Below are 25545 nucleotides of genomic sequence, written 5' to 3' on the forward strand. Positions count from 1 at the left end.
TGATGTGGCAGACATTCTGGCTCTAACCTAGTTTAGATAACCCCAGAAAGAAAAAAAAGCAGGCATAGAAATGCTACTTTAAGGCATAAAATTCCACATGTGTCAAGGTTGCCAAGGAAGGGGAAATTGCTCTTTCCTTTGTGTAAGGATCCATCAGTTTGGGATTGGGTTGTGGGTGCCTTCATATGGTGCCAAATGTCCTTGACAGCAAGGCAATGCATATAAGCTGCAATTTCACATTATAGCAATTGGCACTGAATTCTTTCCAGTCATTTGCTTTGGAATAATGAAGAATCTTGACTGAAGTCTCTTCGCCAGCTAGCCACTGTAGTAGTGCTTCTTTTTCATGCAGCAGCATCATAGTGGAAGCAGCACACACACACACACATGCACACACACGTGGGAGCCTTCACTGCAAAGTCTGATGTAAAGAGTAGCAAACAGAATGTGGGTTGCAGCACTATGAGTAGAAGAAGGAAATATACCAAGGTAATCTACACCAACTCTAAATGCGTTAGGAAACACATGGAAGTTGAAAACAGACTTTGCACCACAGTGCTCCTTTTCAGGGTGCCAGCCAATTGCACACACTTCTAGGAATCTCCCATCCACTTGCTGACCCTCCCCCTCTTTTTTGCCAATAATTACCCTTCAACACTCTATAACAGGGCTTTTCAACCAGTGGTGCGGGTACCACCTGTGGTACATTGGCACCTAGCAGGTGGTACGCAACCATACTAGAAAAGTGGTAGCGGGTGAGGGGAATGAGCTGAACCGGTGGTAGCACCACACAAGCCTGAGTGAGAGATGGCTGGAGATACAGGGCTGTTACAGCTCAGCGGAAGCACCAGGATCAGTGCTTCTTCAGGGCTGTCAGAGCTCAGCGGAAGCGCCAGGATCAGTGCCGAGATCCAGCTGCTTCTGCTGAGCCCAGAAGCGCTGATCAGCTGGACTGTTGCAGCATCTCCAGGGTCTTGTGATTTACATTCAGATGCTTGGCAACTGATTCATATTTATGATGCTCACTGTCCCAGGGTCATGTGAAGTGACCAAAATCTGCTGCAACCACCCAGCAAGGGGGGGGGGAATAAAAATCAACCACCCCACCCCACCCCCACTGCCAATCCTCAACAGAAATGTTCACAACAATGAAAACCTTGGACAGGAGGAAGAGCGCCGCCAGGCAGGCAGGCAGGCAGGCAGGTGTCTTGCTCAGCTGTGGCTTGGGGGCACTTTTTTCAGTGACATTGTAACTTCAGTCACTAAGTGAACTGTTGTAAGTTGAGGACTACCTGTACTTCACTTTTTTTGGTCATCAAGTTTTTGGCACCTTGCTAGGCAACTGGTGGTACTTGGATGTTGTCATATCCTAAAAGTGGTACAATGGGTGAAAAGGTTGAAAAGCCCTACTCTATAAGCAGGGTGTCAACTGACTATGGGTACCGATTTATTTTTTATTCCCCAGTTCTTTTAACTATCTGGCACCAGCAAGGGAAATATTAAGGCTAGTAGGTATGGCAGGTCTTCTGGTCTACATCATGTCATCAAAGTTGTGTATGACGCTGCTGAACCCAAGGTGTTTCAGGAAATGAGTTATCAACGGTTTCTTTCCCTGGTAAATTTATGCAAGATCATTAAAATATAGATTTTTTTAAAGTCTGGTCATCAGAACCATCCGCCTCACCCCAATACTTTGAAGTAAACTTGAGTTTACCCAGTGGTCCTTCAAAACAAGTTGATTTCTTTAGTACACCAAGGAATATTGACAATTCCACGAGTCGCTCCTAGTCCCTCCAGTAATTCCAAACATTTGTTGGTTTCACATTTGAAAATTATCTCTCTTGAAGATTTCTTGCATTTGATCAAGGACATTAACAGGACACATACAGCCTATAGACATTGTTTCTGCTCTTTGTGTGTGTGGGAATCTGGGCAGAGTAGACTGCCCCACCACCTGCAATGATTACTATTAAGCTTTTGGCAAAGTCATTCAGCATAGGAGGTATGGACTTACAAAGAGCAACAGAAGTTGAAAATCTAGTATCAATTCCTACCCGATACTGGACTTCCAGATGATTTTCCAAACCTGATCAGGCAATTTTCTGAAATTCCACAGCTTCACTATTACTATTACCCATGGAGGCTGAGAATTCTGGTCTAGGTATTTGCAGAGTACAAGCCAGGAAAGAAACGTCAATTTGAGGTATAGCAACCGCTGCAAACCTCCAATTGCTCTTTGAAAGGATACTCAATCATTATTTCAACAACTTTGGGAAAAGTACATGGAGACACTCCATAAACTTTCCTAGAGGAAAATACTCAATATTTGAGTATTGTGTACATTGATAACCAAAGTTTACAATTTTTCATTTTCACTTCAGCTCAGTTACCATCTTTGAACAATGGTTCATCAAAGTGTATTAAATTGGTTATATTATTTATATCAATGTACAGTATTTCAGCTCCCTCTACTGATAGTTTCCGGATATGAAGATTTAAAACATTCTTTTAAAAAATTGTCTGGTTCCAAGGCCCATGGAATTAAAGGAATGCATCAGCATTGTCACTTTGGATCTGAGGCAGTAAAACCTGTTCAGTTTCCATAAAGTACAGTCAATATCTCCAGTGGTTGATTTTTTTTGGCATTTTTCCATGTTTTTAATACTAACATCAATATGAGTTTAAAGAGTGGGTTTAAATACTAACTTGGTGTATTTGATCACTCATGAGTATATAAAAGTAAAAACCCAAGATGAATTTGTTGGCCATAATCAAACACTTGAAGTCTATCTACTTGATTATGAAAAGGAATAATAATCCCCTACAATACTGAACACCCCGAATACAGTGTTTCTTATCAAGTAATCTTACAAACTATTTACTTTTACGAAAGTCAAGTTTTCTTGCGCTATTTGATGCCAAAGCATCAGAAGATTCATTTATTTGACGGTCAGCCCTCAGTTCAACTTTAAATTTTAAAGTAGAGCCCATATTTATTAATGGCCCATTAATTAATCCGTAAAATATACTAATGATTGATTCAAACATTTGCTGGAATTTTTGATCTCTGTTTTGTTGACTACAATGCAATGGACCGGTTTGCACATTACACACTAAGCCATAAAAGGTACATCCACATTAAGCCCAAAACGTGTAATTTTAAGTTTTAGTGCACTGTGTAAACCATGGCTCCATTTTTATTTATTTATTTTATTTATTAATGGGATTTATATCCCGCCCTATCTCCCGAAGGACTCAAATAAATTTTCCATACAAGTTGTGTTTTTTTTTAATGAATCCCACCGAATTTATATTCTGTATCAAAGAAAACTAGCCCTGACCATAATTTAACCCAAGTAGCTATTTTTCAAGGTGAAGCTCCTTTACAGAGATCCTAGGAAAATAGAGCGCAGAGAGAATGGCTGAGAGAGACAGGAGAAGAGCTACTATCCAGTCAATGGTCAAATAGGAGAAGCCTGATCTACTCTGAAGAGCTGACAAGTTCATGTTTAACAATATATAAGCAACTATGCTACATTGTTGTTGTTGTTAGCTGCGAAGTTGTGTCCGACCCATCACGACCCCATGGACAATGTTCCTCCAGGCCTTCCTGTCCTCTACCATCTTCTGGAGTCCATTTAGGCTCACGCCTACTGCTTCAGTGACTCCATCCAGCCACCTCATTCTCTGTCGTCCCTTTCTTCTCTTGCCCTCAATCTTTCCCAGTATTAGGCTCTTCTCCAGTGAGTCCTTCCTTCTCATTAGGTGGCCAAAGTATTTGAGTTTCAGCTTCAGGATCTGGCCTTCTAAACAGCAGTCAGGGTTGACCTCCTCTAGGACTGACCGGTTTGATCGCCTTGCAGTCCAAGGGACTCGCAGGAGTCTTCTCCAGCACCATAGTTCAAAAGCCTCAATTCTTTGGCGCTCAGCCTTTCTTATGGTCCAACTTTCACAGCCATACATTGCAACTGGGAAGACCATAGCCTTGACTATATGATGCTATATTAAGTAAGGTAAAAAGTGAGTCGGTATCAGAAAAAAAGTAAGGCCATCCCCAGCTAGCCTTTCCAACCCAAGAATTAGCAGGGGAAGGGCCCAATAAAATAAAACACTGATTACATTTAAGAATTTAAATCATTTTATTGCTTTACCTGCCATTAGGACAATCTATAACAAAAGGAATATATTAGCACATACAGTAAGTTAGACTTAAAAGTCAGGTAACAATACAAAAATGGTCCTCTGGTTTACTATAGCACTCTAGGGCAGTAGATTTTTTTTTAATTTGCTAAGGTGACCTAGCAAAACAGATTATCTTCTAAAGCCCTGAATGTTAGCTAAGGCAAACTATACCAACTGTGGATTCAAACATATTTAAATTGCACACAAAGGTAAAGCTTTAACTGTGATTAATATTTAACTCAGACATAGCTGGTTCATCTTAAAATCCTGTTGGTAAAACTACAAAAGGGAGTAAACAGCAAGCTAAAAAGACGCAGTAGTGAAACTTGATTAGAAAGCCTTATATAAAAAAATGTGCATTTTTCTTTAGCGCTTACATAACATTTAAAATCTTTTTGGTGCTTCAACAAGGATCAAATCAAGCTTCAAAAATAACAAAGGTATAAGGAAAAATAATCCCTGTAGGTTTAAACTGAATAGAATTTAGAGAAAAAAGTAACATGGATCTCTGAAGACTGCAGGTGGATATCCTTACCTTACTAAAGTGGTTAGGATAAGTAGAAGGAATTAACAATGTATATTTTACATTTAATCCAAATCCAGATACGCGGACATATCAACGACTGCCCACAGATTTTTTCAAAAAATATGTTAAGGTTCCTATTCCTCCAACTACAAAGAATGATCAGCAAATGTTCTTCCAACAGCCAGCAAGTCAGAAAGGTGTATACCAGGTCCAATTGTCCGAGGGGAAGGGCTGCTAACCAGGCAAGTAAGATTTGTAAGAAATAGTTGCATAAACAATGCAAAACACTTGCTGCCACTCCCATATAAAACTCTACAGTACTTTTCGATCATTTATGTTACAAATAAACTGACTTGCTTACATTCTCCAACTGTGAAATTCAATAAAGCTAGTGGGTAGCACCGAGTGCCACACAGAATATTGTTAACACAAACCTGGTAAAATACTGAAACACATTTCCAACTTGACAACAGGATTAACTTTCGGAAAATAGTTATTCCACTAGATCAATGAGAACGTGAGGCCAAACAAATTAGAGCATGTGTCTCCTTCCAGCTAAATATTTTAGGAGTTTGACAGGAAATAGGCATTGATTCTTCTGCTTCCTGCCTTTCATTTTAGCCAGAGTCCTATCATCTTCCTAAATTAGACTGTATATTCCATCCTGCACTGACCACCAGTTACATAAATAGCATCACTGAACTATCTGGTTCCAAAGTTAACAGGGAAGGCAAAGCTTGGAAAGGGCAGGCATAAGACTGCATACATAAGAATGCATCCTTCAGCTTCCTGTTTTAGATAGTGTGGATGGGGTGTTACAACTCACACTAGCTGAGGAGCAGTACACTAGTGTTAACACCTACACCTATATTGGTTGCCCTTTGAGAAAAATCAGGAGAGGCATATATTATAAATATTCACATCTGAGAACAGGCAAAACTTTTTGCTGTGCCAAAGATAGCAACACTTGGCAATAGTTGCCAAAACAAAAGCTTGTATACAAAAACCTGACAAACAATAACCAAGCCATCCTGAAATGGATACAGATGCACAAAACTATCAAGCTTCTAACTCTGGTTTTACTAGAAGCTGATCTCAGTAAACTTTACCAAACATCACCCATATCCAGAACATTTTGCCAAGAGGTTGAGCTGAGAAGGTAAGTTTCCCTGTCTGAGAAAAGGACAGTAGAAAGTGATCACAACCTAAAAGGAACATGGGACTCTCTAGCGGGGAACGCATGTTTAGAATTTCCCACTGTTACATCCTTAACTCTACTGCAATAACCGCGGTGCTCAGGAATTGTTCCCAGCAAAAGGAATGGCAGTCACTGGCCATACTGGACAGTGTACATTGCACAGAGAGAAGCAGTAACAGTAAAAGTTTCCATACAATTCCCTATTTTCAATGGGGCTGGGAGCACCAAAACAATGCTCTTAAAATTTAAAATGCTGTGAAAAGCAACTGCTTTCTTCCCACCCCTACCCCCACCCCACCCCACCCCCACTCTCAGACAGACAGGAAGCGGCAATAGCCAGTAGCCGTGTGGCTCTGCACAAGAGTAATGAAAACAGTCTGCATTTGTGAAGCATGTATTTGAGAAGGAGGGAGACTTCAGACAGAGAGAGAGACAAAGCTGTTGTACTGCTGGATGTTCCGTTTCAGAATATCGGAGCATGGACCCAAGACACGCTCAAATCTGGGCCGATCAAGCTTTACACATTTTAAGGGGCCACGAGCAACAACAGTGGCGGCACGAGGACGATTCATTAGTAGAGCTATTTCACCTACAAGAAAAAGACATTTATTCCATATGGAACCAATTAATGTAAAATTGATTAACTTGTGAACTGAACCAAAACTATGCTCTCTTTCATTATGAAAAAATAGAATAACTCTTGAACTACTGTAGCTACTTTTACTCTCATTAGTCCCTGCTAATGGGGTTTAGATAATTAGGGATGGCCTGCCCTTTCCCCCCCCCTTATCTCCTTAACAGGAAATATTTGGAAATGATTGTTGTGAAATTTCATTAACATAATATATTATGTATAATATTGTGCATTGTTGGCTTGTATGCTAACCTAGAGGTGGGCAACCTGAGGCTCTAAGGATATATGAAATCGTCAAACCCAATTTTTCAAGCTGCCTCCAGCAATGATTTAAAACTGGAGAAAACATCTGACATTTAAAGACAGGAAACACAACTAAACCTTTAAAATAAGTTTTATAGACATTAAAGGAATAAAATCTCTCACAACCCCAAGGGTGAAAAAAACAGGAAAAAAATCCAAATCCCACAGGTTTTCCAGGATTGCTCTGCCCACTGTGGCTCTTATACAGGCAAAAAGCATACTGTAGACTTTAGTAACCCAAAGGTTGTCTATTCCTGCCTTAATATGAAGAGAGATGTGGTTCCTATCTGAGGACTCTCATCTGCCTTCAAATGAAAACTAGACTTTTCTTTCAAGCGAAAAGCTAGATCTTAGACATTATAAGTAAAACGTGTTAAGAATGAAGAGAAACCATTTCACTCGGTTTATTTCCCTTAGGAGAATCACAGATTATTATTCAATGCAATTTTGCTTCACAACTCAACATTTGGGGAAGGCCTCACTTGTTTCCAAGTAATAGTGAATGTAGAAACTCTTTTCAAGCTCAGATGGTTAAGCATGTTCTTTTACAGTGTTGGGGAATTGTGTTTTAAAATAAAAAATTATTTTCAGAACTTCCAATAGACATGAAATCTGGATTAACATACCATGTTTTGGATTCTCCCCACCCCCACCCCGATCCTTTTTTGAGATTTATTTGTAATGAAACACAACTGGCTTAACACCATTAGCGGTTACAGGTTTTCTACCTGTTGCTCATTGTTAGTTTAACATTTATTAGAATATGTATTTTAGAAAATGATACAATTCTATATAGGGTCGATGGAAAAGTCAAAATTTGCCTCACTTCCCTCTTCTAACATTAATTTCAGAAGAAATGAGTTATGCTAACTACAGTAAACATAGGGCAGGAGACTGCCTTTTGCATACCAAGTGGCTTGCTAGTAATGTAATTGGGCTTTGAGGAGCTAGCAAGAAAGATCATCTTATGACAGACAATAAAATATCTAAATAGGTGAATTTTATTTCAATCAATTTCATGATGTTCCAATCCAAAGCTCTTATGACGGATTCCAAGCCAGAATTTAGGAAGATTGCTAAGGACATAAAGCTATTCTGTCATCAGCAGCCAAGAAGAAAGTCTATCATCTTCACTAAAATCTATTTAGCTCTGAGGAATATTGCATCTTTTTCAAGTAACTTTTACTATGCAGATTAGTATCAGTTTGATGTCAACATTTCCTGCTGGAGCAATGTATTTCCCTGACTTAAGCACTATTAGAGAGACAGTGGAGGGATAATACTGATATGCTTATGGGAGGTGGAAGGGATGGAAGACAAAGGAAAACTCACCAAAATAATCAGAGGGTGCAAGTCTGCCCACTTCAACAAATTCTTCATGCTCTGACCTGCGCTGCAACACAGCAGCTGTACCCTGTAAAGGAACCAGAGGGTGACTTTTTTTTTCTTCTATGTGCCAAGACAGTTTCAATACAGATTCAGAAAGCAGAGGCATCTCCATTTAGTAACTCAGATTAAACTGTTCCCATAACCCTTAAGACCTACTGAGAGAGGATGTGTGCCTGCACTTGCTGCCATAGATTACCCACAAGTCTGTTTTATAACCAAACTGAATATTCTTTCTGCTGTATCGTGATCAATAAATTAAATTTACTGAGAGCCATTTTAAACTCAGTGTCATCTTGCTAGTGTTTTTCTATACATTTTCAAAAATACAATTCGTATTTCATGATAAGGATTGGACTCTAATATTGCAAAAAAAAATAATTAAATCAAGAGAACCGAAGCTAAAGCTGTAACTATTTAACAAACAGTACAAATTATGATTACTCACCTCTAATATAATGAAAAATTCATCTCCGGGTTCTCCCTGCACCACAATTTTTTGTCCATCTTCAAACTGTACCGGCTCTAATGCATCAGCCACTGTGAGACGTTCCCATTTGTCGAGGGATTCTGAATGAAAAGGTAACCATTTAAAGGCAAATTTTGCTAGGTTGCCAAGATTTATAATTAGGGTGTTTACTTCAAATGAGGGTTTTCTGCTCCTATCTACCCCAGCATCCATTATGTAACCTGTTCAATCACAACCTCTCACTTTACTGTAAACAATTTAACATTCATTCACATCACAAATTTGGCAATTCAAATAATAATATTTCAACAATGCCCAAAGGGTTGTCAAGGTCCTTTATAGCAGATTAGGTGACTATGTTTTAATTAATAGGTCAGGAGTAAGATAACTGTGACCTGTCAAGTTACTGAAATACAAATTCCAATATCACTCAATACCAGTCACACTGTTGGGGCTGTTGGAAGTTAAGAATCTGCAACTTAATGAGGAAGTTTTAGCATAAACACTAGCAATTCTAATGGACATCCCTTTCTGGCAGTATATTCCAGGTTCAATAAGGAGATTCTCTTTTCGCTCACAGAGCTGGTAATACTCCATAGAAAATGCTCCAAAACAAACCCATTCTGTATCTGTGTTCTAAGAAACAAAAACGTTCCCTGATTAATTCTTAGGGTGGTGGGTTATTCAAAATATTATCCCTTCGTAATAGTTCATCAACATAAACAAGGTATTTTAAAAAATAACAATAAAGTGATCAGAAATTCTCTTTTAAAAATACCTAAACGCTTACAATAGACAATATTGTACGTAGATCAACATACAACAGATCCTTACAAGCAATACGTTTCTTGTATACAGTTGCTTTTCTTTATAGCAAAGTTGCACAACATTTGCTAATTTAATATGTAGCACAGAGAGATGTTCTGAAGCAATGTCTGGACTCTAAAATCCTGTTTTGGAGATAGGCTACACAAGTACATAAACAAATAAATGACATGGGCATAATTGTGCGCAAATACACATAAGATATATAGGAAGCATAAAGATGCAGGAAAAGAGTTGAATGAAAAAATAAAAGACTGAAGGACACCAAACAAAACTGTGGAGGAAAATATTTAAGAGGAAGCAGTACCTGACCTATGTGCTGAAGCACGTACAGAAATGAAATACATTTTCTGTTGTTTTTCAGCAATGCAAGTTAGTCAAAAGCCAAACTTTTGTCAAAAGGAAGAATGAAACCCCTGAATGTATGTCATTCAGGCTATTGACAAGGTGCAATCAGGATGATAAAGAGAACACCAATACAGTACAATGCAAAATAATAAATAAAAAAGAAGAGCAGCAACAACATATAGAATAACAAAATGCATGTAATATTCTATCTGCTCATGTACTAGTAACAGCAAGAAATTTGTCACACTTACCAAGTATAGACACTTTACTAAGAAACTCTTCATACATCTTTCTCTTCCTCAGTGTGCTACCCTGGAAGTTGGGGAAGAAAATACACCTGAAAATCAGTATTATCTCTATTTTGCTGTTTTAGGAAGCCAGAATACTCTCCTATCATGAGAGTATTAGTATTAGTTCCGAGTTCTTGGTTTATTAGTTCCTAATTGAATAGTTGTATAATAAATAATAGTTTAAGTGTATTATTTAGAGACCCAGGAGAGCAAAAAGATGACTTAATTTTTTAAAAAATAAATGAACATAATATGCCATATAGATAGTTACACTAAGTATCTATATGGCATATTATGTCCATTTATTTTTTTAAAAAATCAGTTTCACGTGCACCCATTTAGTTGTCAATCCTGCTAAACTTGGGTGGGGAAAGTTTTTGGCCTTTAAGAGGCTCTTAATGTATAATACAAAAACAAAACCCCTCTTGGGACATGGATACCTGGTCCAAAATTCACAAATTATATTCTGTTCACAGCATCAAACAGTGCTGTTATGGGCATGGCTCTTTACACAGTGTAGAGAGAAGTTAAATTCCTTTTTTCTTTGCACTCTCTAGCCATCATGAGACAAAACAAATTAATTATAAGCAAGAGTTCCTTATTTATTTCTGGCTGTTAAAATAATTTGTTTCCTTCAACCAGTATCTATTTAGGAACATCAATTTAGTTTACAGTTGAATAAATTAATTTTATTACAATGCTAATGATTGGAGTTTCATATCCTTCCCACTACATAAAAAGCATTCATTTAAAGTAAGATTTTGAAGCGCAAATAGATGGCAGATTAAAAAATGAAAAGCTCAAGTTGCTCAGTTTAAATGAGGTTTATGAGGTCAGGTTAGAGCATTACTGAGATTTCTGTAAAACCAGAACTCATTCAATATCATAGTTAATAATATGGCTGAAGACTTCTGAGAAAACTATTATGTCTGTGATTCACCTTTAACATATACAATGCAGCAAGTGTGAATTTCAGAAACTGAGCTGTCAAGTCATTCATCTTCACCGATGAAAACAATAAATATGTTTGACTGGGATTTAGCAAGCTAAAATTGTACAAGTCCCACCGGAAGTGTGGAAATTAAAGAATTGTGCATTTCCGTATCACTTAGTATAAACAGCTAACTTGTGATATCTTAGATGAATTATTTTGGCATAAATGATTATTGTGAGAAAAAAGTATTCTTGAGCAAAAAATTACAAAGCAGTATTATTCAGGAATCCTGTTGAACAAGAACTTATCAAGTGAGGTTCAATTCTTAATCCTAAATTAAGCAGAGACATGGGCATTGATTTGATCGCTAACATAAACACACCTGTGTCACATCCAACATCCATTTTGTGAAAGGCTACGTTCAGATGAAGTGATCACTACTCAGTCGTTCTTCCTATCAGTTCATTATAACTCTTGCCATTTACTGATATACTTTCCCAAACACACCAAAACGTGGTATAAATACATTGTTTTTTTCAAGACATTGAAATGCTTACCATAAGGATTCTCCTATAGCTATCTCGATCAATACCCCACAGTTTCACATTGGTTTTTGCTTTGACAGTCGCTGCTCGGGGTGTCCCATAGATCAGTGCAAGTTCTCCAAAGCTGCCCCCCTCCCCAACACTGGTGGCCCATTCACTGTTCACATAAACCTGGAGGAGGAATATATACACATTTATTTCAAAATATATTTTGTTTCAGTTTTGGTAGGTACTTTGTTTAAAAAAGAAAATCTGTTTTACATTCTGTTTTAAATTTTGTTAACAGCATTGAGGTATTTCCAGAACAGAGTGAAATCAAACAAATAAATAACATCTTAATAATTTCTCATGTGTTCCTAATACGCAAACACCAAGAGGTTGTTTCTGTTTGGAAAAATGCTTAAGCAATACTTGCATAATAAAAGGGTTCACTCTATTCATTTACCTCAATGTACTACCTAGGGTACAAGTTACTTTTTATTAATTATGTGCCATCAAGTAATTATTGACTCTTAGTGACCACATAAGAGGATGATCTGTCCTCAATCTGATCCCTCAGATCTTTCAATGACAAACCCATTGTCATTGGGTTTGCTAAACACCCTATTCTTCTTTTTCTCTCTTCATTTCATAGCATTAAAAACCTCCAGAGAGCTAGATCTTCACATAATGTATCCGAAACATGGTAATATGAGCCTGGTCATTGTGCTTTGACTGAGAACTCTAGAACAATTTATTCTATGATCCATTTATTTATTTGGCTGCCCAAGGCATTCTCTCAAGAGTCTTCTCCAACAGCAAGGTTCAAGAGATCAATACTCTTTCTATGCCAACTTTTCAAAGGTATTACTAGGATTTTTTTTCTCACTGCTTATAGACTCTGATCTGCTCCGATCTAAATGGCTTTAGCTGTATATACACATAGTCCTTGACGTACGACCACAACTCAGCCTGATTTTTTTTTATCCTAAGCAAGGCAGTTGTTAAATGAGTTTTGCCCCCTTTTACAACCTTTTCTGCCACAGTTAAGCGAATCACTGCAGTTATTAAGTGAATCATACCATCATTAAGCAAATCTGGCTCCCCTCATTTACTCTGTTGTCAGAAGCTAGCTGGGAAGGTTACATACGGTGATCACATGGGACAGGGCAACTTCATGAACGCATCCCAATGGCCAAGAGCCCAAATTTTGATCACGTGACCATGGGGATGCTGCAATGGTCATAAGTTTGAAAGCTGGTCATAAGTCATTTTTCCCAGTGCCGTTGTAACTTGAAACAATTACTAAATTAATAAATTCAAGTCGAGGACTACCTGTATGTGAGCAATCCAAACAGTGAACGTTTCAATATAGTAAAACAACCCATTCAATAGAGATGTACAGGGATATCGCAAAACAATAAAAAGTGGTACATGCCAATAGAGGGCCCAGGTTTTGCTGAAATGAAATCATTTTGAGAAAGTTCTTGAGCACAAGAATGGGGGTGAATCCTGCTTTCAGGAGGGAACATTGTGCCATTCAGTGGGAATTACTACTGAAGAGACCAGTCCCTTTAATTCCCTATAGCAGCGTTTCCCAACCTTAGGAACTTGAAGATGCGTGGACTTCAACTCCCAGAATTCCCCAGCCAGCATAGCTGGCTGGGGAATTCTGGGAGTTGAAGTCCACGCATCTTCAAGTTCCTAAGGTTGGGAAACGCTGCCCTATAGGATGGGGAAACCCAGGCCAAGCTCTTTATTTTTAAAATTAAATTTATTAAATGTATATGCTGCCCAACTCCCAATGACACTTAAGTTGTTTTTGTTCATACTTTTCATTCCTGATTCTTTTAATCATAATTTTATAAGCCATGATTAAAATAAACTGCTTAACACAGTGAAAGCACCAACCAATGTCTTAATTTAGTCTCAACAGTAGCCTGTGCTATATGAAAACGTATCAGAAAATGCATGGCAAGTCTAGAGAAAGGCAGACCACAAATCCCAACTGGTTATTTGTATTGTATTTAATAATCATGACCATCTTTAACATTACATGTATTAAAACCATGCAATGGCACTAGATTAATATATTTATTTAAGGAAAAAAACTTACATCCATTTCTCCTTGATCAACAACATAGAAGTTATCTCCTTCATCACCTTAAGAAAAAAAAGGATAGTGTGTGAAATAACTTTTCTAATTCTTTAAAAAGCATTAGCGATGTGCCTTTTAATTCCAGCATCAATAGAACATTTTAGATCAACATTCCAATCAACATAATACATACAATTACAATTTTATATTTGGCATAATTTTAGAATAGCCAGTACTTCCTTCAGTTTCTGGTGCAAATTCACGTAAGTTAAACTTTGTATTCCATGTCTAACTATTAATAAAAAGATGGAGCTATTCAGCCACGATTGGATAGTTAAGGATCAACCAGCTTCCCTCAAGAGAGTGTAAAAGCTTCTGCAAAAACCAATGCTGGCTGCTATTTGTTTTTAATGCTTGATATCCCCAACCTTAACCAATTTACCAAGTTTATCAAAACATTACCAAGGTAAAATAACTTACATCAGAAGAAACCCTAATATACTGAATAGTGAACACAGGTAGTCTACAACCAAAATTGAGCCCAAAATTTCCTGTTGCTAAGTGAGACAGTTGTTAAATGAGTTTTGCCTCATTTTATACCCTTTCTTGCCACAGATGATAAGTGAATCACTGCAGTTGTTAAGTGAATCTGACTTCCCCACTGACTTTGCTTGTCAAAAATTTGCAAGAGGTGATCATATGACACTGGGACACTGCTACCATCACAAATATGAATCAGTCACCAAGTGTCTGAAGTTTGATCACGGAGATGCTGCAACGGTCATAAGAGCCTTGGTGGAGCAGTGGGCTAATGCCTCTTTAAGTAACACCAGCTGCCTGCAATTAGTGCAGGTTCGCATCCCACCAGGCTCAAGGTTGACTCAGCCTTCCATCCTTCCGAGGTAGGTAAAATGAGGACCCAGATTGTTGGGGGCAATTAAGCTGACTTTGTAATAATGCCGCTTGGGTGTGTGTGTGAAAGCCCTAACAAGCAGGCATATACATAGAATGAAGGCTACTGCTAAGCTTGTAAGCCGCCCTGAGTCTTCGGAGAAGGGCGGGATATAAATGGAATTAAAATAAAATAAATAAAAATAAATAAGTGTGAAAAAGGGTCATAAGTCACTTTTTTCAGTGCCATCGTAACTTCAAATTATCACTAAATCAACTGTTGTAAGTCGAGGACTACCTGTAACATCTTTGGAACATCTTTCTTTATCAAGTCTATACTATAAAAAAAATAAACAATTACGTGAGCCAATACCTTAGAAATAAATTCCAATAAAAAAAAATGAATCACATACCTTGCTGTATCACAGTCTCACCAGCAATATAAGTGACTGGAAACATCGCATCAAATATATCACTGAAAGAGTATAGATTCACTTAGCATAAAAGGAAAAAGTGGAAAACATTTATGCTAATATTGTTAGTTACGACTAAGTTATCAGAAAGAATGGTTTTTATGAGTAGTCTAGATTTGGTCTTTTTTAACAGCTGACATTCATTTGCTGAACTGAGGTGTTCTGTTATTTCCTACCTCATTCCATTTTCATAATGGAATCTGTAACGTGAACAGTCCACTTTGTTTTCAATTTTCAATTCTAAGACAACCATAATGAACACCATTTTGTTAAATACAACTAAAAACTGGCTTTGCCAAAAAAAACAACTGCTGGATAGGTTAGAGAGAGACTCATAGTATTAAAAATATCCATGCAGCCTTATATGGGTAATAGCTAGCTTAGTTTGATTAAACAGCAAATTCCAAACTTAAATTCATAAAGCAATATTTATCTGAGTTGAAAACTAATTTGAGAGTACTAATTGTACCAAAGGACAATGATAAGATTTTTCTTCTCTTATCTTACAATTCGCCTTTAGATATGTTTTTAGTATTGCCTAGGAAGTAAAAAAGTAGATTGCAAACACCGGGAGTGACACGAGGTTATTATAATGCCCTATGGAATACAGAGTCTAGGAGGAATATTCCATAGACAGAACCTCCTGAGGATACAAAAGCAAATACTTATGAGATTTTCCCATATTCCCCCCCCCCAAAAAAAAGACACTTTGGTTAAGGCAGTGTATCTACACAGTTTGAAGGCTCTTTTATAATCGGGAATCAAGCAGATAATCTGCTCATTTCAGAGAATAATTAATTCTATTAAAATTAAAGCAAAAGAAAATAACTCAGAACAAGTGACTGCAGCTTGAAGAAGATTCCAGAGTTCTAGATCCTCAATTTTTGGATTTTGGACTGAAAAAACTTTGAGCAGGCAAGCTGTCATCCTCTTTTGGATGCAGCAGTTACAAAGCCTGCTGCATTCAAAACAGTAGTTCCAATGCAGCACAGTCTTGTTTGTTCTGCATACAGAGCAATCCACACTTTCCATTCAATGTGCATCTGTCAATATAGAATGAGTCAAAACCAAGTTCAATTTCAGGCAGGTTAAAAACTGCAATTGAGAACCTTGCCTTTTACCTCTAAAAATTTACTTTTCAGGCAAAAACCAATGAGGAGTATACATTGAGTATACATTAGTCTTGCCTAGGAAGTAAAAAAGTAGATTGCAAACACCGGGAGTGTTTGCAATCTACAGGAGATTGCAATCTACAGGAGTATTATTTAAAGTTAGAAACTTTAAATAATTTAAATATTTTAAGTAATTAATTCTAAAAGCTATACACTGGATTTAAGTTCAGTTTTACGTAAGATTAATACAAGAATTTTTGCCTCAAAACAAATTTAATGAATTCAGCTGGAAAAACCTTAGTTTGATGTTAAAAAAATTACACAGCCCCCAAATCCACTGGAAAATAATTCTCGATACCTGTTCAGTCTCTAGTTTGATTTAAATGAAGAGACCCTACCTTCTTTCATTGTCATCAAGATGGGCAAAGAGCACATTCTTCTCAATAGCTTTCGCCAAGGCAGCCATAGTTTTATAATCCTTTGGAATAACCTGCGGTATGCAAGACACCCAGAAAGTTTTAGCTGAAGACATTTTAAGTGAATTTATCATTCATCCCTGAATTTAACCTTTATTTGACAGAATCATATACCATTTTTCCGAAGAGGTAAGTTTAATCTAACATGATATATTTATTAATTTGAAAGAAAAAAATTTACCAATGATCAAATGTATTGTTTTGCCAAAGTTCTGAATACAAATTCGGGGAGGAAAAATTAATGAGTTATTCTTCCCAAAAGAATAGCAGATCTATTGATATTTACAGAAAAAAAATAGCAGAAGTCCAAAAATACAGAAAAATATTTGCCATTCGTTACATTAACAATAGTGTCTTAGAAACCATCTCCTGAACTTCCAATAATTTAGAACATGATGATTTTGCTGGTGAGATAAAATGAATAAAGCAACAAAACCTATGTCTTACTCTTCCCTCTTACTAGCATAATGGCACCAAAAAATCAGTCAACATTTTAATGAATTTCTCATAATTCAGGTTCTTAAAGTCAGGCTTTGTATAAACTATACAAAAGCCTTATAGATCAAAAGATGGTATCACAGGAGATCTAATGTCGGGAAAATGTGAGATGAAATCATACAATAGAATCAAAGATAGCTTGTCTCCTCAAACAGGTTCCAGAAGCCCAAGCATGGAAAAAATAATATACAAGTCATGAAGTAAGGCTTATACAAAATATCGAAGCAGCACCTTTCTAACATAAGAGGCAGCATCCTCTTCAGTGTAAACCTCTGCACTAATGGCACCACGCCTTCTGCGACCTTTAACCACGGGGTTCATTGGTGGTGGTGGAGAAATTTCATCTTCACGGGAATCTGCGCGAGAGCTGGCTTTCTGCTGACTGATAAACTGCTTTGTTTCTTCCTAGAAGGAAACAGAAATTTAAGCCACATAGATATTAGTCTATTTCTTCTTCCTTATTTGGCTTTACAAAACTCATACGCCATGACGCATATATAAATTATATTGTTCAAACTGGATCACATAATAGAAACCAAAATTCATTCTTGTCAACTATCTTGTACTTAGAATTGCCTAAAGTTATTACTGATTCTTAGGTGAAGTCATTTTAAGCTGCCAAGTACATATGAATACTTGAACTGAAGATTAGTTAGTTAAATTACTGAATCAATAGGGTGACCTAGGCTTTGATACAATCACACTGCATATTGTATTAACATTTAAAAAGGGAAGAGATACTTATACACCTCTACAATTTTAGAACAATCTGCATACCCTTCTACAATTTAGAAAAAAGAGAGGCAATTTATGAATCCTGAAGCACCAAGGATGTAAAAAATCTTGTCATTACCTGCTAATTTTTAAAACATAATGCTTAAATTCTTATCTAGCAGTTTGCATAAAGTGACAAGTAGAGTCTGCACAATGGTTTTGTAACTTTTAAAATAAAAATAATTTAACATTTTAATCAATTTTAATTACAATCATTTTAAAATCATAAAAATATAACATTTTTGTAAATTAAAATGTTATATTTCACACATGACAACAGAAAAAAGAGACAATTAGCAACTTACATGTAAAACAATATATAAATTTATGAAATTTGCTGGTTCAACATTGAATGTCTATTTTTTGAATACAATTACTATCCTATAAGTAGCATATTAAACAAGCAACACAACCAACAATTCAGATCTTGAAAGAACATGCCAGCATGTTGTATAGTAGCATAGTGGCTGTTTTAGTAGACAACATTTTGAGAATTAAGATGGGTTAATTCTCTCATGATAGAGAATAAGGTATCAATGAAAAATGTGCAAGAATGTATCACAGCTATGTGCATAACCAGGATTTTCTTTTAGATCATGGGTACATTTGAGAGTGAAATCTCAATCAGAGGGGGGAAAATATTAATTATTATGGATTAAATATTAATCCATATTAATGGATTAAATATTAATCCATTAAAGCAGATACTATAGTATTACAACAATTTATATCATTGCCATATACGCAAATTATGTCATTGTCATATATGCAAATTATGTCATTGTCATCATGCAATCTATGTTAAATTATGCAAATGATGCAAATCATCATGGAAATTTGGGGTGTTACTTATAAAACTATTACACTGTACTATTTATACTTACTGGAGCCAATTTTTGATTAAAATAAAAAGTATTTTAAATATTTTATCAAACATGAGACTAATAGTTTTAAAATAAACACACTTTCCTTATGTATCAGTCCCTATTCAAAGGACTCCTGCTTAAAAAAAATCAACTAAAAATCAGTACATTAATCTATTGGTTTGATACAGTGCACTTCAAAACATTAAATTGCAATGAAGAATTTTATCTGTAAGAGAAACCTCCACTGGATCTAGAAAAAAAGAATTTTACTGGTTGCCTCTTCTTCCCTGACACAAATGGGCACTAGGGGATAAGTAAATAGAAGAATTCAGATTCATGGTAGTGTGCAGTGAGATAGTCCTTTCGGCTGGCACAAGACATCTGTGAATCCAAACCAGGAACTTAAAAGCTCACACTATCACTCGACTGCCTTTATAGAACTACATAATTCAATGTTTGGATCTAGCCAAATTCAAAGCTGCATGGATCACAAGAATCTTACCCATCAAAGTACTGTTTATGTATCCACCCTTAAAGGGTGAATTAAAAGTACTTGTACTTCTACGCAAAGCAAAGCATATGTTTTCCAATATTATGTCCCAAGAGTCTTAAATGTATTAATCTAACAATTCAGAGTGACTACAGAAAACGCTAAATATTGGTCTTGTGATATGCCTTTAGATAATCAACTGCTATGCCATGAATGTTGCTGACCTTCTCTCCTTCCACAGAATGTTGACATAGAGATGGGAGAAGCTGTTACTGAGACAGCAGTCAAAGAACAAGAAAATATTACTGTAGCCATGTTGAGCAGTAAACACAATTTATGTATATGGATCTTTTTGAATGTGCATAAAATGGTTGCAGTTATGCAAAATGTTTAACTAACAGATACAGATTTAGTAACTGCACATGCATATATATTAAGGTAGATTAACATATATGCAACTGGACTTTTTGTATACCTTAGCATCTTGCATAAACTCAACCCACTTTCTTAATTAGTTCTATTTATGGCATGTGTCCCTAAAATAGTTAATTCTGATTGGCAGGTTCCATGAATAGTCACTCAATATGTTCAAACCAGATCATATTTTATAAAGAATGTCAAAACCAGATTCTAGAATTATAAGCATAAACAATGCCATATTTCTATGACAAATCTTATGGAGTTTTTCTTCTTAGCAACATATTAACATTATAATTTTTTATTTGCTTGTTGTCCATGTACAATTCAGTCATGCTGGCTGCATTCATATTAAGTCATAATGTAGTTTGTTTGAAATTACTGTTTTGTCTGAAAAGCCTGTTTTTTTTGTAAACAGTGTTTATGCCTTAACATCATTTACCAATTCTTTCACACAATATGCTAAGCCAAATCATGATTTGGGGTTGATATGGTGTGTGTATCCCCTTGCTGAGTTTGTAATCCTTGCTTTAAGGCTTATTATGAAGTCTGAAGTTAGCTATTTTGATTTCTTCAGCCATGCCAAACCCAATTTATTTGAAGAGAGTGTAAGACTCAACAAAATGAATGAAAGCATCATCTTCACTCCCATTAAATAAAATGGCACCAACTTCATGTATATTTGTTTGTATGCAAGGCTTATAGTTTTCTCCAATCAAAATTGACTCTGAGCAGCATACAAACCCTCAGCATTAAGAAGAATCAGATGTAACTTCTCATTTACCAAAAAAATAGTACAGTGCATAGAACAATTATAATCCTAATCTCTATAAATGTCTGCACCACAGAATACTCGGATACTGTACAATCAAAGTTTTTCTGCCTGCCAATGGTAATAAATAATAAAGAGTTTTCTATCTTCCAATGATTCTTTCCATTTTGGACTATAATACGCTTTTCATAGGCCAAGCCTTTCCTGTCCAGTCTGAAAACTGATGTTGAACTTGATTTTAAGAATATATTTGAAGGTTTTGTTTCTATGTGGGAAAAGCAAAGAGCTAAAATATTCTAAATAAAAATATCTTAAAGCAAAGAGAGTTGCTATGAGTATGATAAAAACAATCCAGAATCTTATACAAAAGGATCTGCCTCTGTAATTTCCTCAAAGTCTGTTCTTATTCACATTTTAGAGAACTAAATAATGCTGTACTTTTTTGAAATGTTGATGTGCTCTAGGTCAAGCATAGGATTTGTCATTATTTTGAGAGTGGCTTTCTATTTTTTGTCTTTCTTTTATGAGGTGTTTACCTTTTCCAGTCTTTCAAAGTATTCCCGGAGGAAGCCCATAGGTCTCTCAGGTCGCACTGTGCAAAGCTGGACAATGCAATCTTTCAGGAGTTGCTGGATGTTATGTTTTTGGACATAGTGCTCACATTCACGGAGGCTACGTTCTTCTTCACTGCTGCTACTGCCAGAGGCTGCCATTGCTGGTATCTGAAAGAAAACATATTTGAGACACTTTAACTTCCATCGCAACCTTAGTGTACTAGTAGTGTACACTAAGTATATTAGACTTATGTCCCTCAGCAAACATAGCAGTTGAACACTAACTTATTTGCAGACCTAATAGTTGGTTATAATGTGGGAAAAAGTCAGAAAAAAATTAAAGCATAATTCAATCAAAGCCCATGTTCAATTATCTTAGGAATTTCAGATACTAAGCTGCTTCCAACAACGAACATGAGGGTAACATAATAAGTGAAAATAAATGATTTTACTAATGGTAGCTCCCAAGAAAAAACTGATTGGAAAGAAAGCTGCTGTAATTAAATTAAAATATTCATTAGTGGTTTTTCTAAAAATAATTATGGAAATAAAGAGTACATTTCAGCTGATCACCACTTACTTGAGATGAAGTCAACAGCAACTACAGGTATGCATACAATTTGCAGGAGACTTTTAATCCCAGTATCACCTTTCAAAACGGAAGTAAGAAAGTGAATAGCTGGAACACCCCAAAGTCCTATTAATACATGCTTTCCTGTGACATATTTAGATACATGATTATATTCCTACAGTTATAAACACATGTCCTGGATTTCCATAGCTGAGGATAATTTGCAGATTAAATTAAAAAAATGAAGATGCTGAATAATTTCCCCTTCAAAACACTGTATTCTTGTCAATCCTTGCAGAGTTTAAAGGTTACAGTAAACTTTTTCTGGTTGAACAGCACACATATATTTAGATGGCATTTACAATCATATTGCCTTAAATTCTATAGTATCAGCTAGCTCCTCTGTTTTGACAACTTGCATAATAAAGGTCAGTAACACAGCTTTATTAAATGTCCAAGAATTACTCTGTAGCTCTATAACAGCTTGCAAATTAATCTGTGGGGAAAAAACATTCACACTCTTGACACGCAGCAGCAGACAACAGTGCAAAAACTAGACAGAAACTTTTTTCTCAAGTACTTTGTGTGGCATACCAAGTAGAAGTCATCCCATTTTTATGTATAATTCACCTTAAGAACAATGGTAATATATTTTTACACATCAAGTGAAATGTCAATTGCATAAACAATTTTGTTTCCATCAGTATTTGCAATATGAAGTAAATGGATTCAAAGTAAAACCCGTCTAAATTCATTGCAATTAAATTCTGTTTTCAGACAAAGAAAATCTATTTGCCAGCTATGTGAATAGAGATTTAAAAAATGAACAAAAATCTAATCTAAATATGAAAAGATTCTAAATGAGTGACAAAAGAAATCCTCCATTTTATTGAAATAATGCTGCATACCTGAAGAATAGACTATTACAGGGCCCTAATAACTTTCAACAGCCTGAACCACTTAACATATTTCAAGGTAATTCCCTATAATTCTCCTAAGTGTGTGTGTGGGGGGGGGGAAGCAACTGGGGAGTTACAAAATGCTCTTTTAAAAAGTAACTGTTCATTCGCCAGGACGGGAAAACCAAGATATTCAAGAGATCATAAATTATAGGCTATATTAAACTTAGCAGTTTTTATCTATGAAAACAGTCTCTCTCATTTTATCCAAGGACTAGTCATTAAAGTTAGATGTCCATTTCTATCAGAAGGAGACAAAATGCTGACAAAATCTGGAGGATGTCACGATTTTTACTACAGTATAAGAAAATGATACAGGACCTTTCCCCATACCCATAGGAAAGCACCTTATGCAATTTCAGGCAAGTTGCAGCGACTCTGGGTGCGATCGATCTGATTTTTCTATAGGTACTTATGAGTGCAAATATAGCACAACATAAAGCATTCTGGAAAAGACCCAACAAATATGCCACCAAAACCTATAAAATCAATCTAAGCTTTTGGCATTCTCGACTCTGTGTGCGTGTGTGTGTGTTTTCCTGCAATTTTCCTGAGATCATTGCAGTCAGCATTAACTAGGTCTGCAACCACAGTAAACTATGTAGTAAATTGCTAAGGGTTTGCTTTTAATATCATATGACCTAGAGATACCCTAAAATAAGTCAAAACACGGAAAACAGCAATCCAAGCGTTAGTTCACTCCACCTTTTAACAAGGCCATTAAAACTACTTTTTTTTAAAAAAAAACACTAACAAGGCCTGCAATTAATCGATTCTATTCTCAATACAGTACAATCCTGCCTTCTCAGGCAAATACAAAGTCTGTTCCTAAATGGAAGAGCTGAGTGGCTTATTATTATTATTATTATTATTATTATTATTATTATTATTATTATTATTATTATTATTATTATTATTATTTTATTATTATTATTATTATTATTATTATTATTTATTTATTTATTTTCCCCGCCCCTCCCCCAAACAATCCCTCAGTTAGTGGCAGCAAAGCCTTCCTCACGTTTGCCTCAAGGGTCACCAGCAAAAAAAAACCAAAAAAAAAAAAACCAAACCCAGCCAGCCACTACTTCAAAGCAGGGCTTCCTCCCCAATTCCTTCTGGCTTCGTGCCTGTGCGGCGACATCTCCCGGGAGCCGCGCGGATGCTCCCTCCGCTACCCACGGCGCTCCTCGCGTTGCAGAGCCGCCGCTCCTTGTCTCCCGGTCCCCCCCCCTCCAAAGCCAGGCGCAGCGCGGACACCCGCCGGCGCCCTGCCCCGCTTCGTACTTTGCAGCGTCCCCCCGCCAAGACCCTCAACGGTCCTCCGCCGCCGCCGCTCGACGGTTTCCCCTGAGGCGAGATCTGAATTCAACGGAGGCCTCGAGCTCCTGGCGTCTCCCGGCGCAAAAGCCGCCTCAGCCCAGCGCGCCTCTCAGCGGGCCTCGCTGCAGCCCTCGCGCAGCTGCGCCCGAAGCCCCTCCCCCCCACCTCGGGAGCGACTCGAGGCCCGGCCCCGACTTACCCCGGGTTCGAGCGGCGACTGACTGCCTGGGCCTCTCCGCGATGGGCAGCCCCCGCTCCTCCTTGTCCCGATTTGCGGCCTCCCTTCTCTTTCTCGGCAATCGCTCCCACCGGAAACCCAGCTCTCTCCGCCAATCAGCGCTCGGCGTGACGTCAATGAGCCTCGTTCTCACTCGCCGAACCGTTCCCTCTGGCAACCTTAAAGGGGACGCGCCACCTTCCGTCTCCTTCCCCGCCCGCCCGCCCGCCGCTATAACAGTAGCAAGAAGCCAGAACGAGAAAGAGATGAGGAGGGGGGGGTAGGGTGGGGAGGAAAGCCGCTGCGTGCAATTGCTGGTTTTTCCTTTCATTCCCGCTGACGTCAGACTGCGGGTTGAAAAGGCACCGTCGCCCTCCCCTTTCCCCGAGCGTGGAGCACGAGGGTTGGCGAGGGAGGGGGGGGGGCGGGAGATGTGCCTTAGGAAGGGAGACTGGAGGCGTCGATAACGCTGGCGGAGCGTCGGCTTGGCTCTTGCAGCGGTTGCAGTAAACCAGGGGTCTTCAAACTTGGCCCTTTTATGACTTGTGGACTTCAACTCCCAGAATTCCTCAGCCAGCTTTGCTGGCTGAGGAATTCTGGGAGTTGAAGTCCACAAGTCATAAAAGGGCCAAGTTTGAAGACCCCTGCAGTAAACTGTGCATCAGTGTAAACAATGGCATAAAAGCAGCTGCCGATTGCTTGCTGGCGATTTGTTGCGGCGAAAGCGAGGAGGGTTTGTCTCGAAACGTAAATTGCATTTCTCAACATTGAGGTCATCCTATCTTAACTTATCGGCATTCGCCTTTGGAGCTGGCAGAAAGAAACAAGACTCGTGCACTGTGATTTCTCAGACTTTCCCGGTAGCTAGGCAAACTGTCAGTTGTTGCGGAGTTGCTACTCCCAGAAACCCTCTCTCTCTGATCGTCACTACCATCGGGGCTGCTGGGAGTTTATCCGAAACTTTACAGGCTCTTGGACGTGGATGGAGTGTTCTCGTAGACGTGATAAATGCAAAGGGTTAAAAAGCTGTGGATATGCTTCTCGAAATTCTCCTGGATGTGGCTCTTTTGTGCTGGATGCGAGCCGATGTATTTTGAAGTATCCGTTCTTGCAAAATAGAAATGCAGTTTAAAAAAGCTAAATTACACGGCATTTAAAATGGGCTGGGCTTCTGTTTCTATTATGCTGCTGTTTGGCAAACATCAGCGTCACGAGATACTTCTTGAAGACAATTGTGTATTTGTTTGCTACCAGGTTTGTATGACACTATATCACATCAAAATACTATCAGTATAAAACAAGTATTGAAAGCCCAAGTTAATGTTAAAAGCTTGTTTTCATAGTTGATTTCATATTAAGATTCTCTAGCTATTCCTAGGCTTTGCTTTTTCATATTTTTGGTATATCTCTAAATCTGCATAACTTGATATTTCCA

The 25545-nt window shown here is 37.5% G+C and overlaps 1 protein-coding gene across 3 annotated transcripts; it reads right to left on the minus strand.

The window, feature by feature from the left end:
• Positions 1–97: 97 nt before the first annotated feature.
• PRKAR1A (protein kinase cAMP-dependent type I regulatory subunit alpha) lies at positions 98–24226 on the minus strand. 3 transcript variants are annotated; one of them, XM_083353187.1, is made up of 12 exons: positions 24093–24198; positions 21621–21689; positions 21023–21208; positions 17399–17572; positions 16592–16683; positions 15022–15083; positions 13736–13782; positions 11653–11811; positions 10123–10183; positions 8678–8799; positions 8176–8257; positions 98–421 (listed from the first exon to the last, which is right to left on the minus strand). In XM_083353187.1, exons 3-12 carry the CDS (start codon positions 21197–21199, stop codon positions 345–347), a joined length of 1053 nt encoding a protein of 350 aa, XP_083209313.1. In that variant the 5' UTR covers positions 21200–21208; positions 21621–21689; positions 24093–24198; the 3' UTR covers positions 98–344. The 3 variants fall into 3 exon arrangements, with proteins under 3 accessions (XP_083209313.1, XP_083209311.1, XP_083209312.1); XM_083353185.1 differs by lacking the exon at positions 98–421 and adding an exon at positions 4098–6495; XM_083353186.1 differs by lacking the exons at positions 98–421; positions 21621–21689 and adding an exon at positions 4098–6495 and having other exon boundaries at positions 24093–24226.
• Between the last annotated feature and the right edge of the window lie 1319 nt (positions 24227–25545).

This window comes from Vipera ursinii (genome assembly GCF_947247035.1).
Source record: "Vipera ursinii genome assembly, chromosome: 2".
NCBI lineage: Eukaryota > Metazoa > Chordata > Lepidosauria > Squamata > Viperidae > Vipera > Vipera ursinii.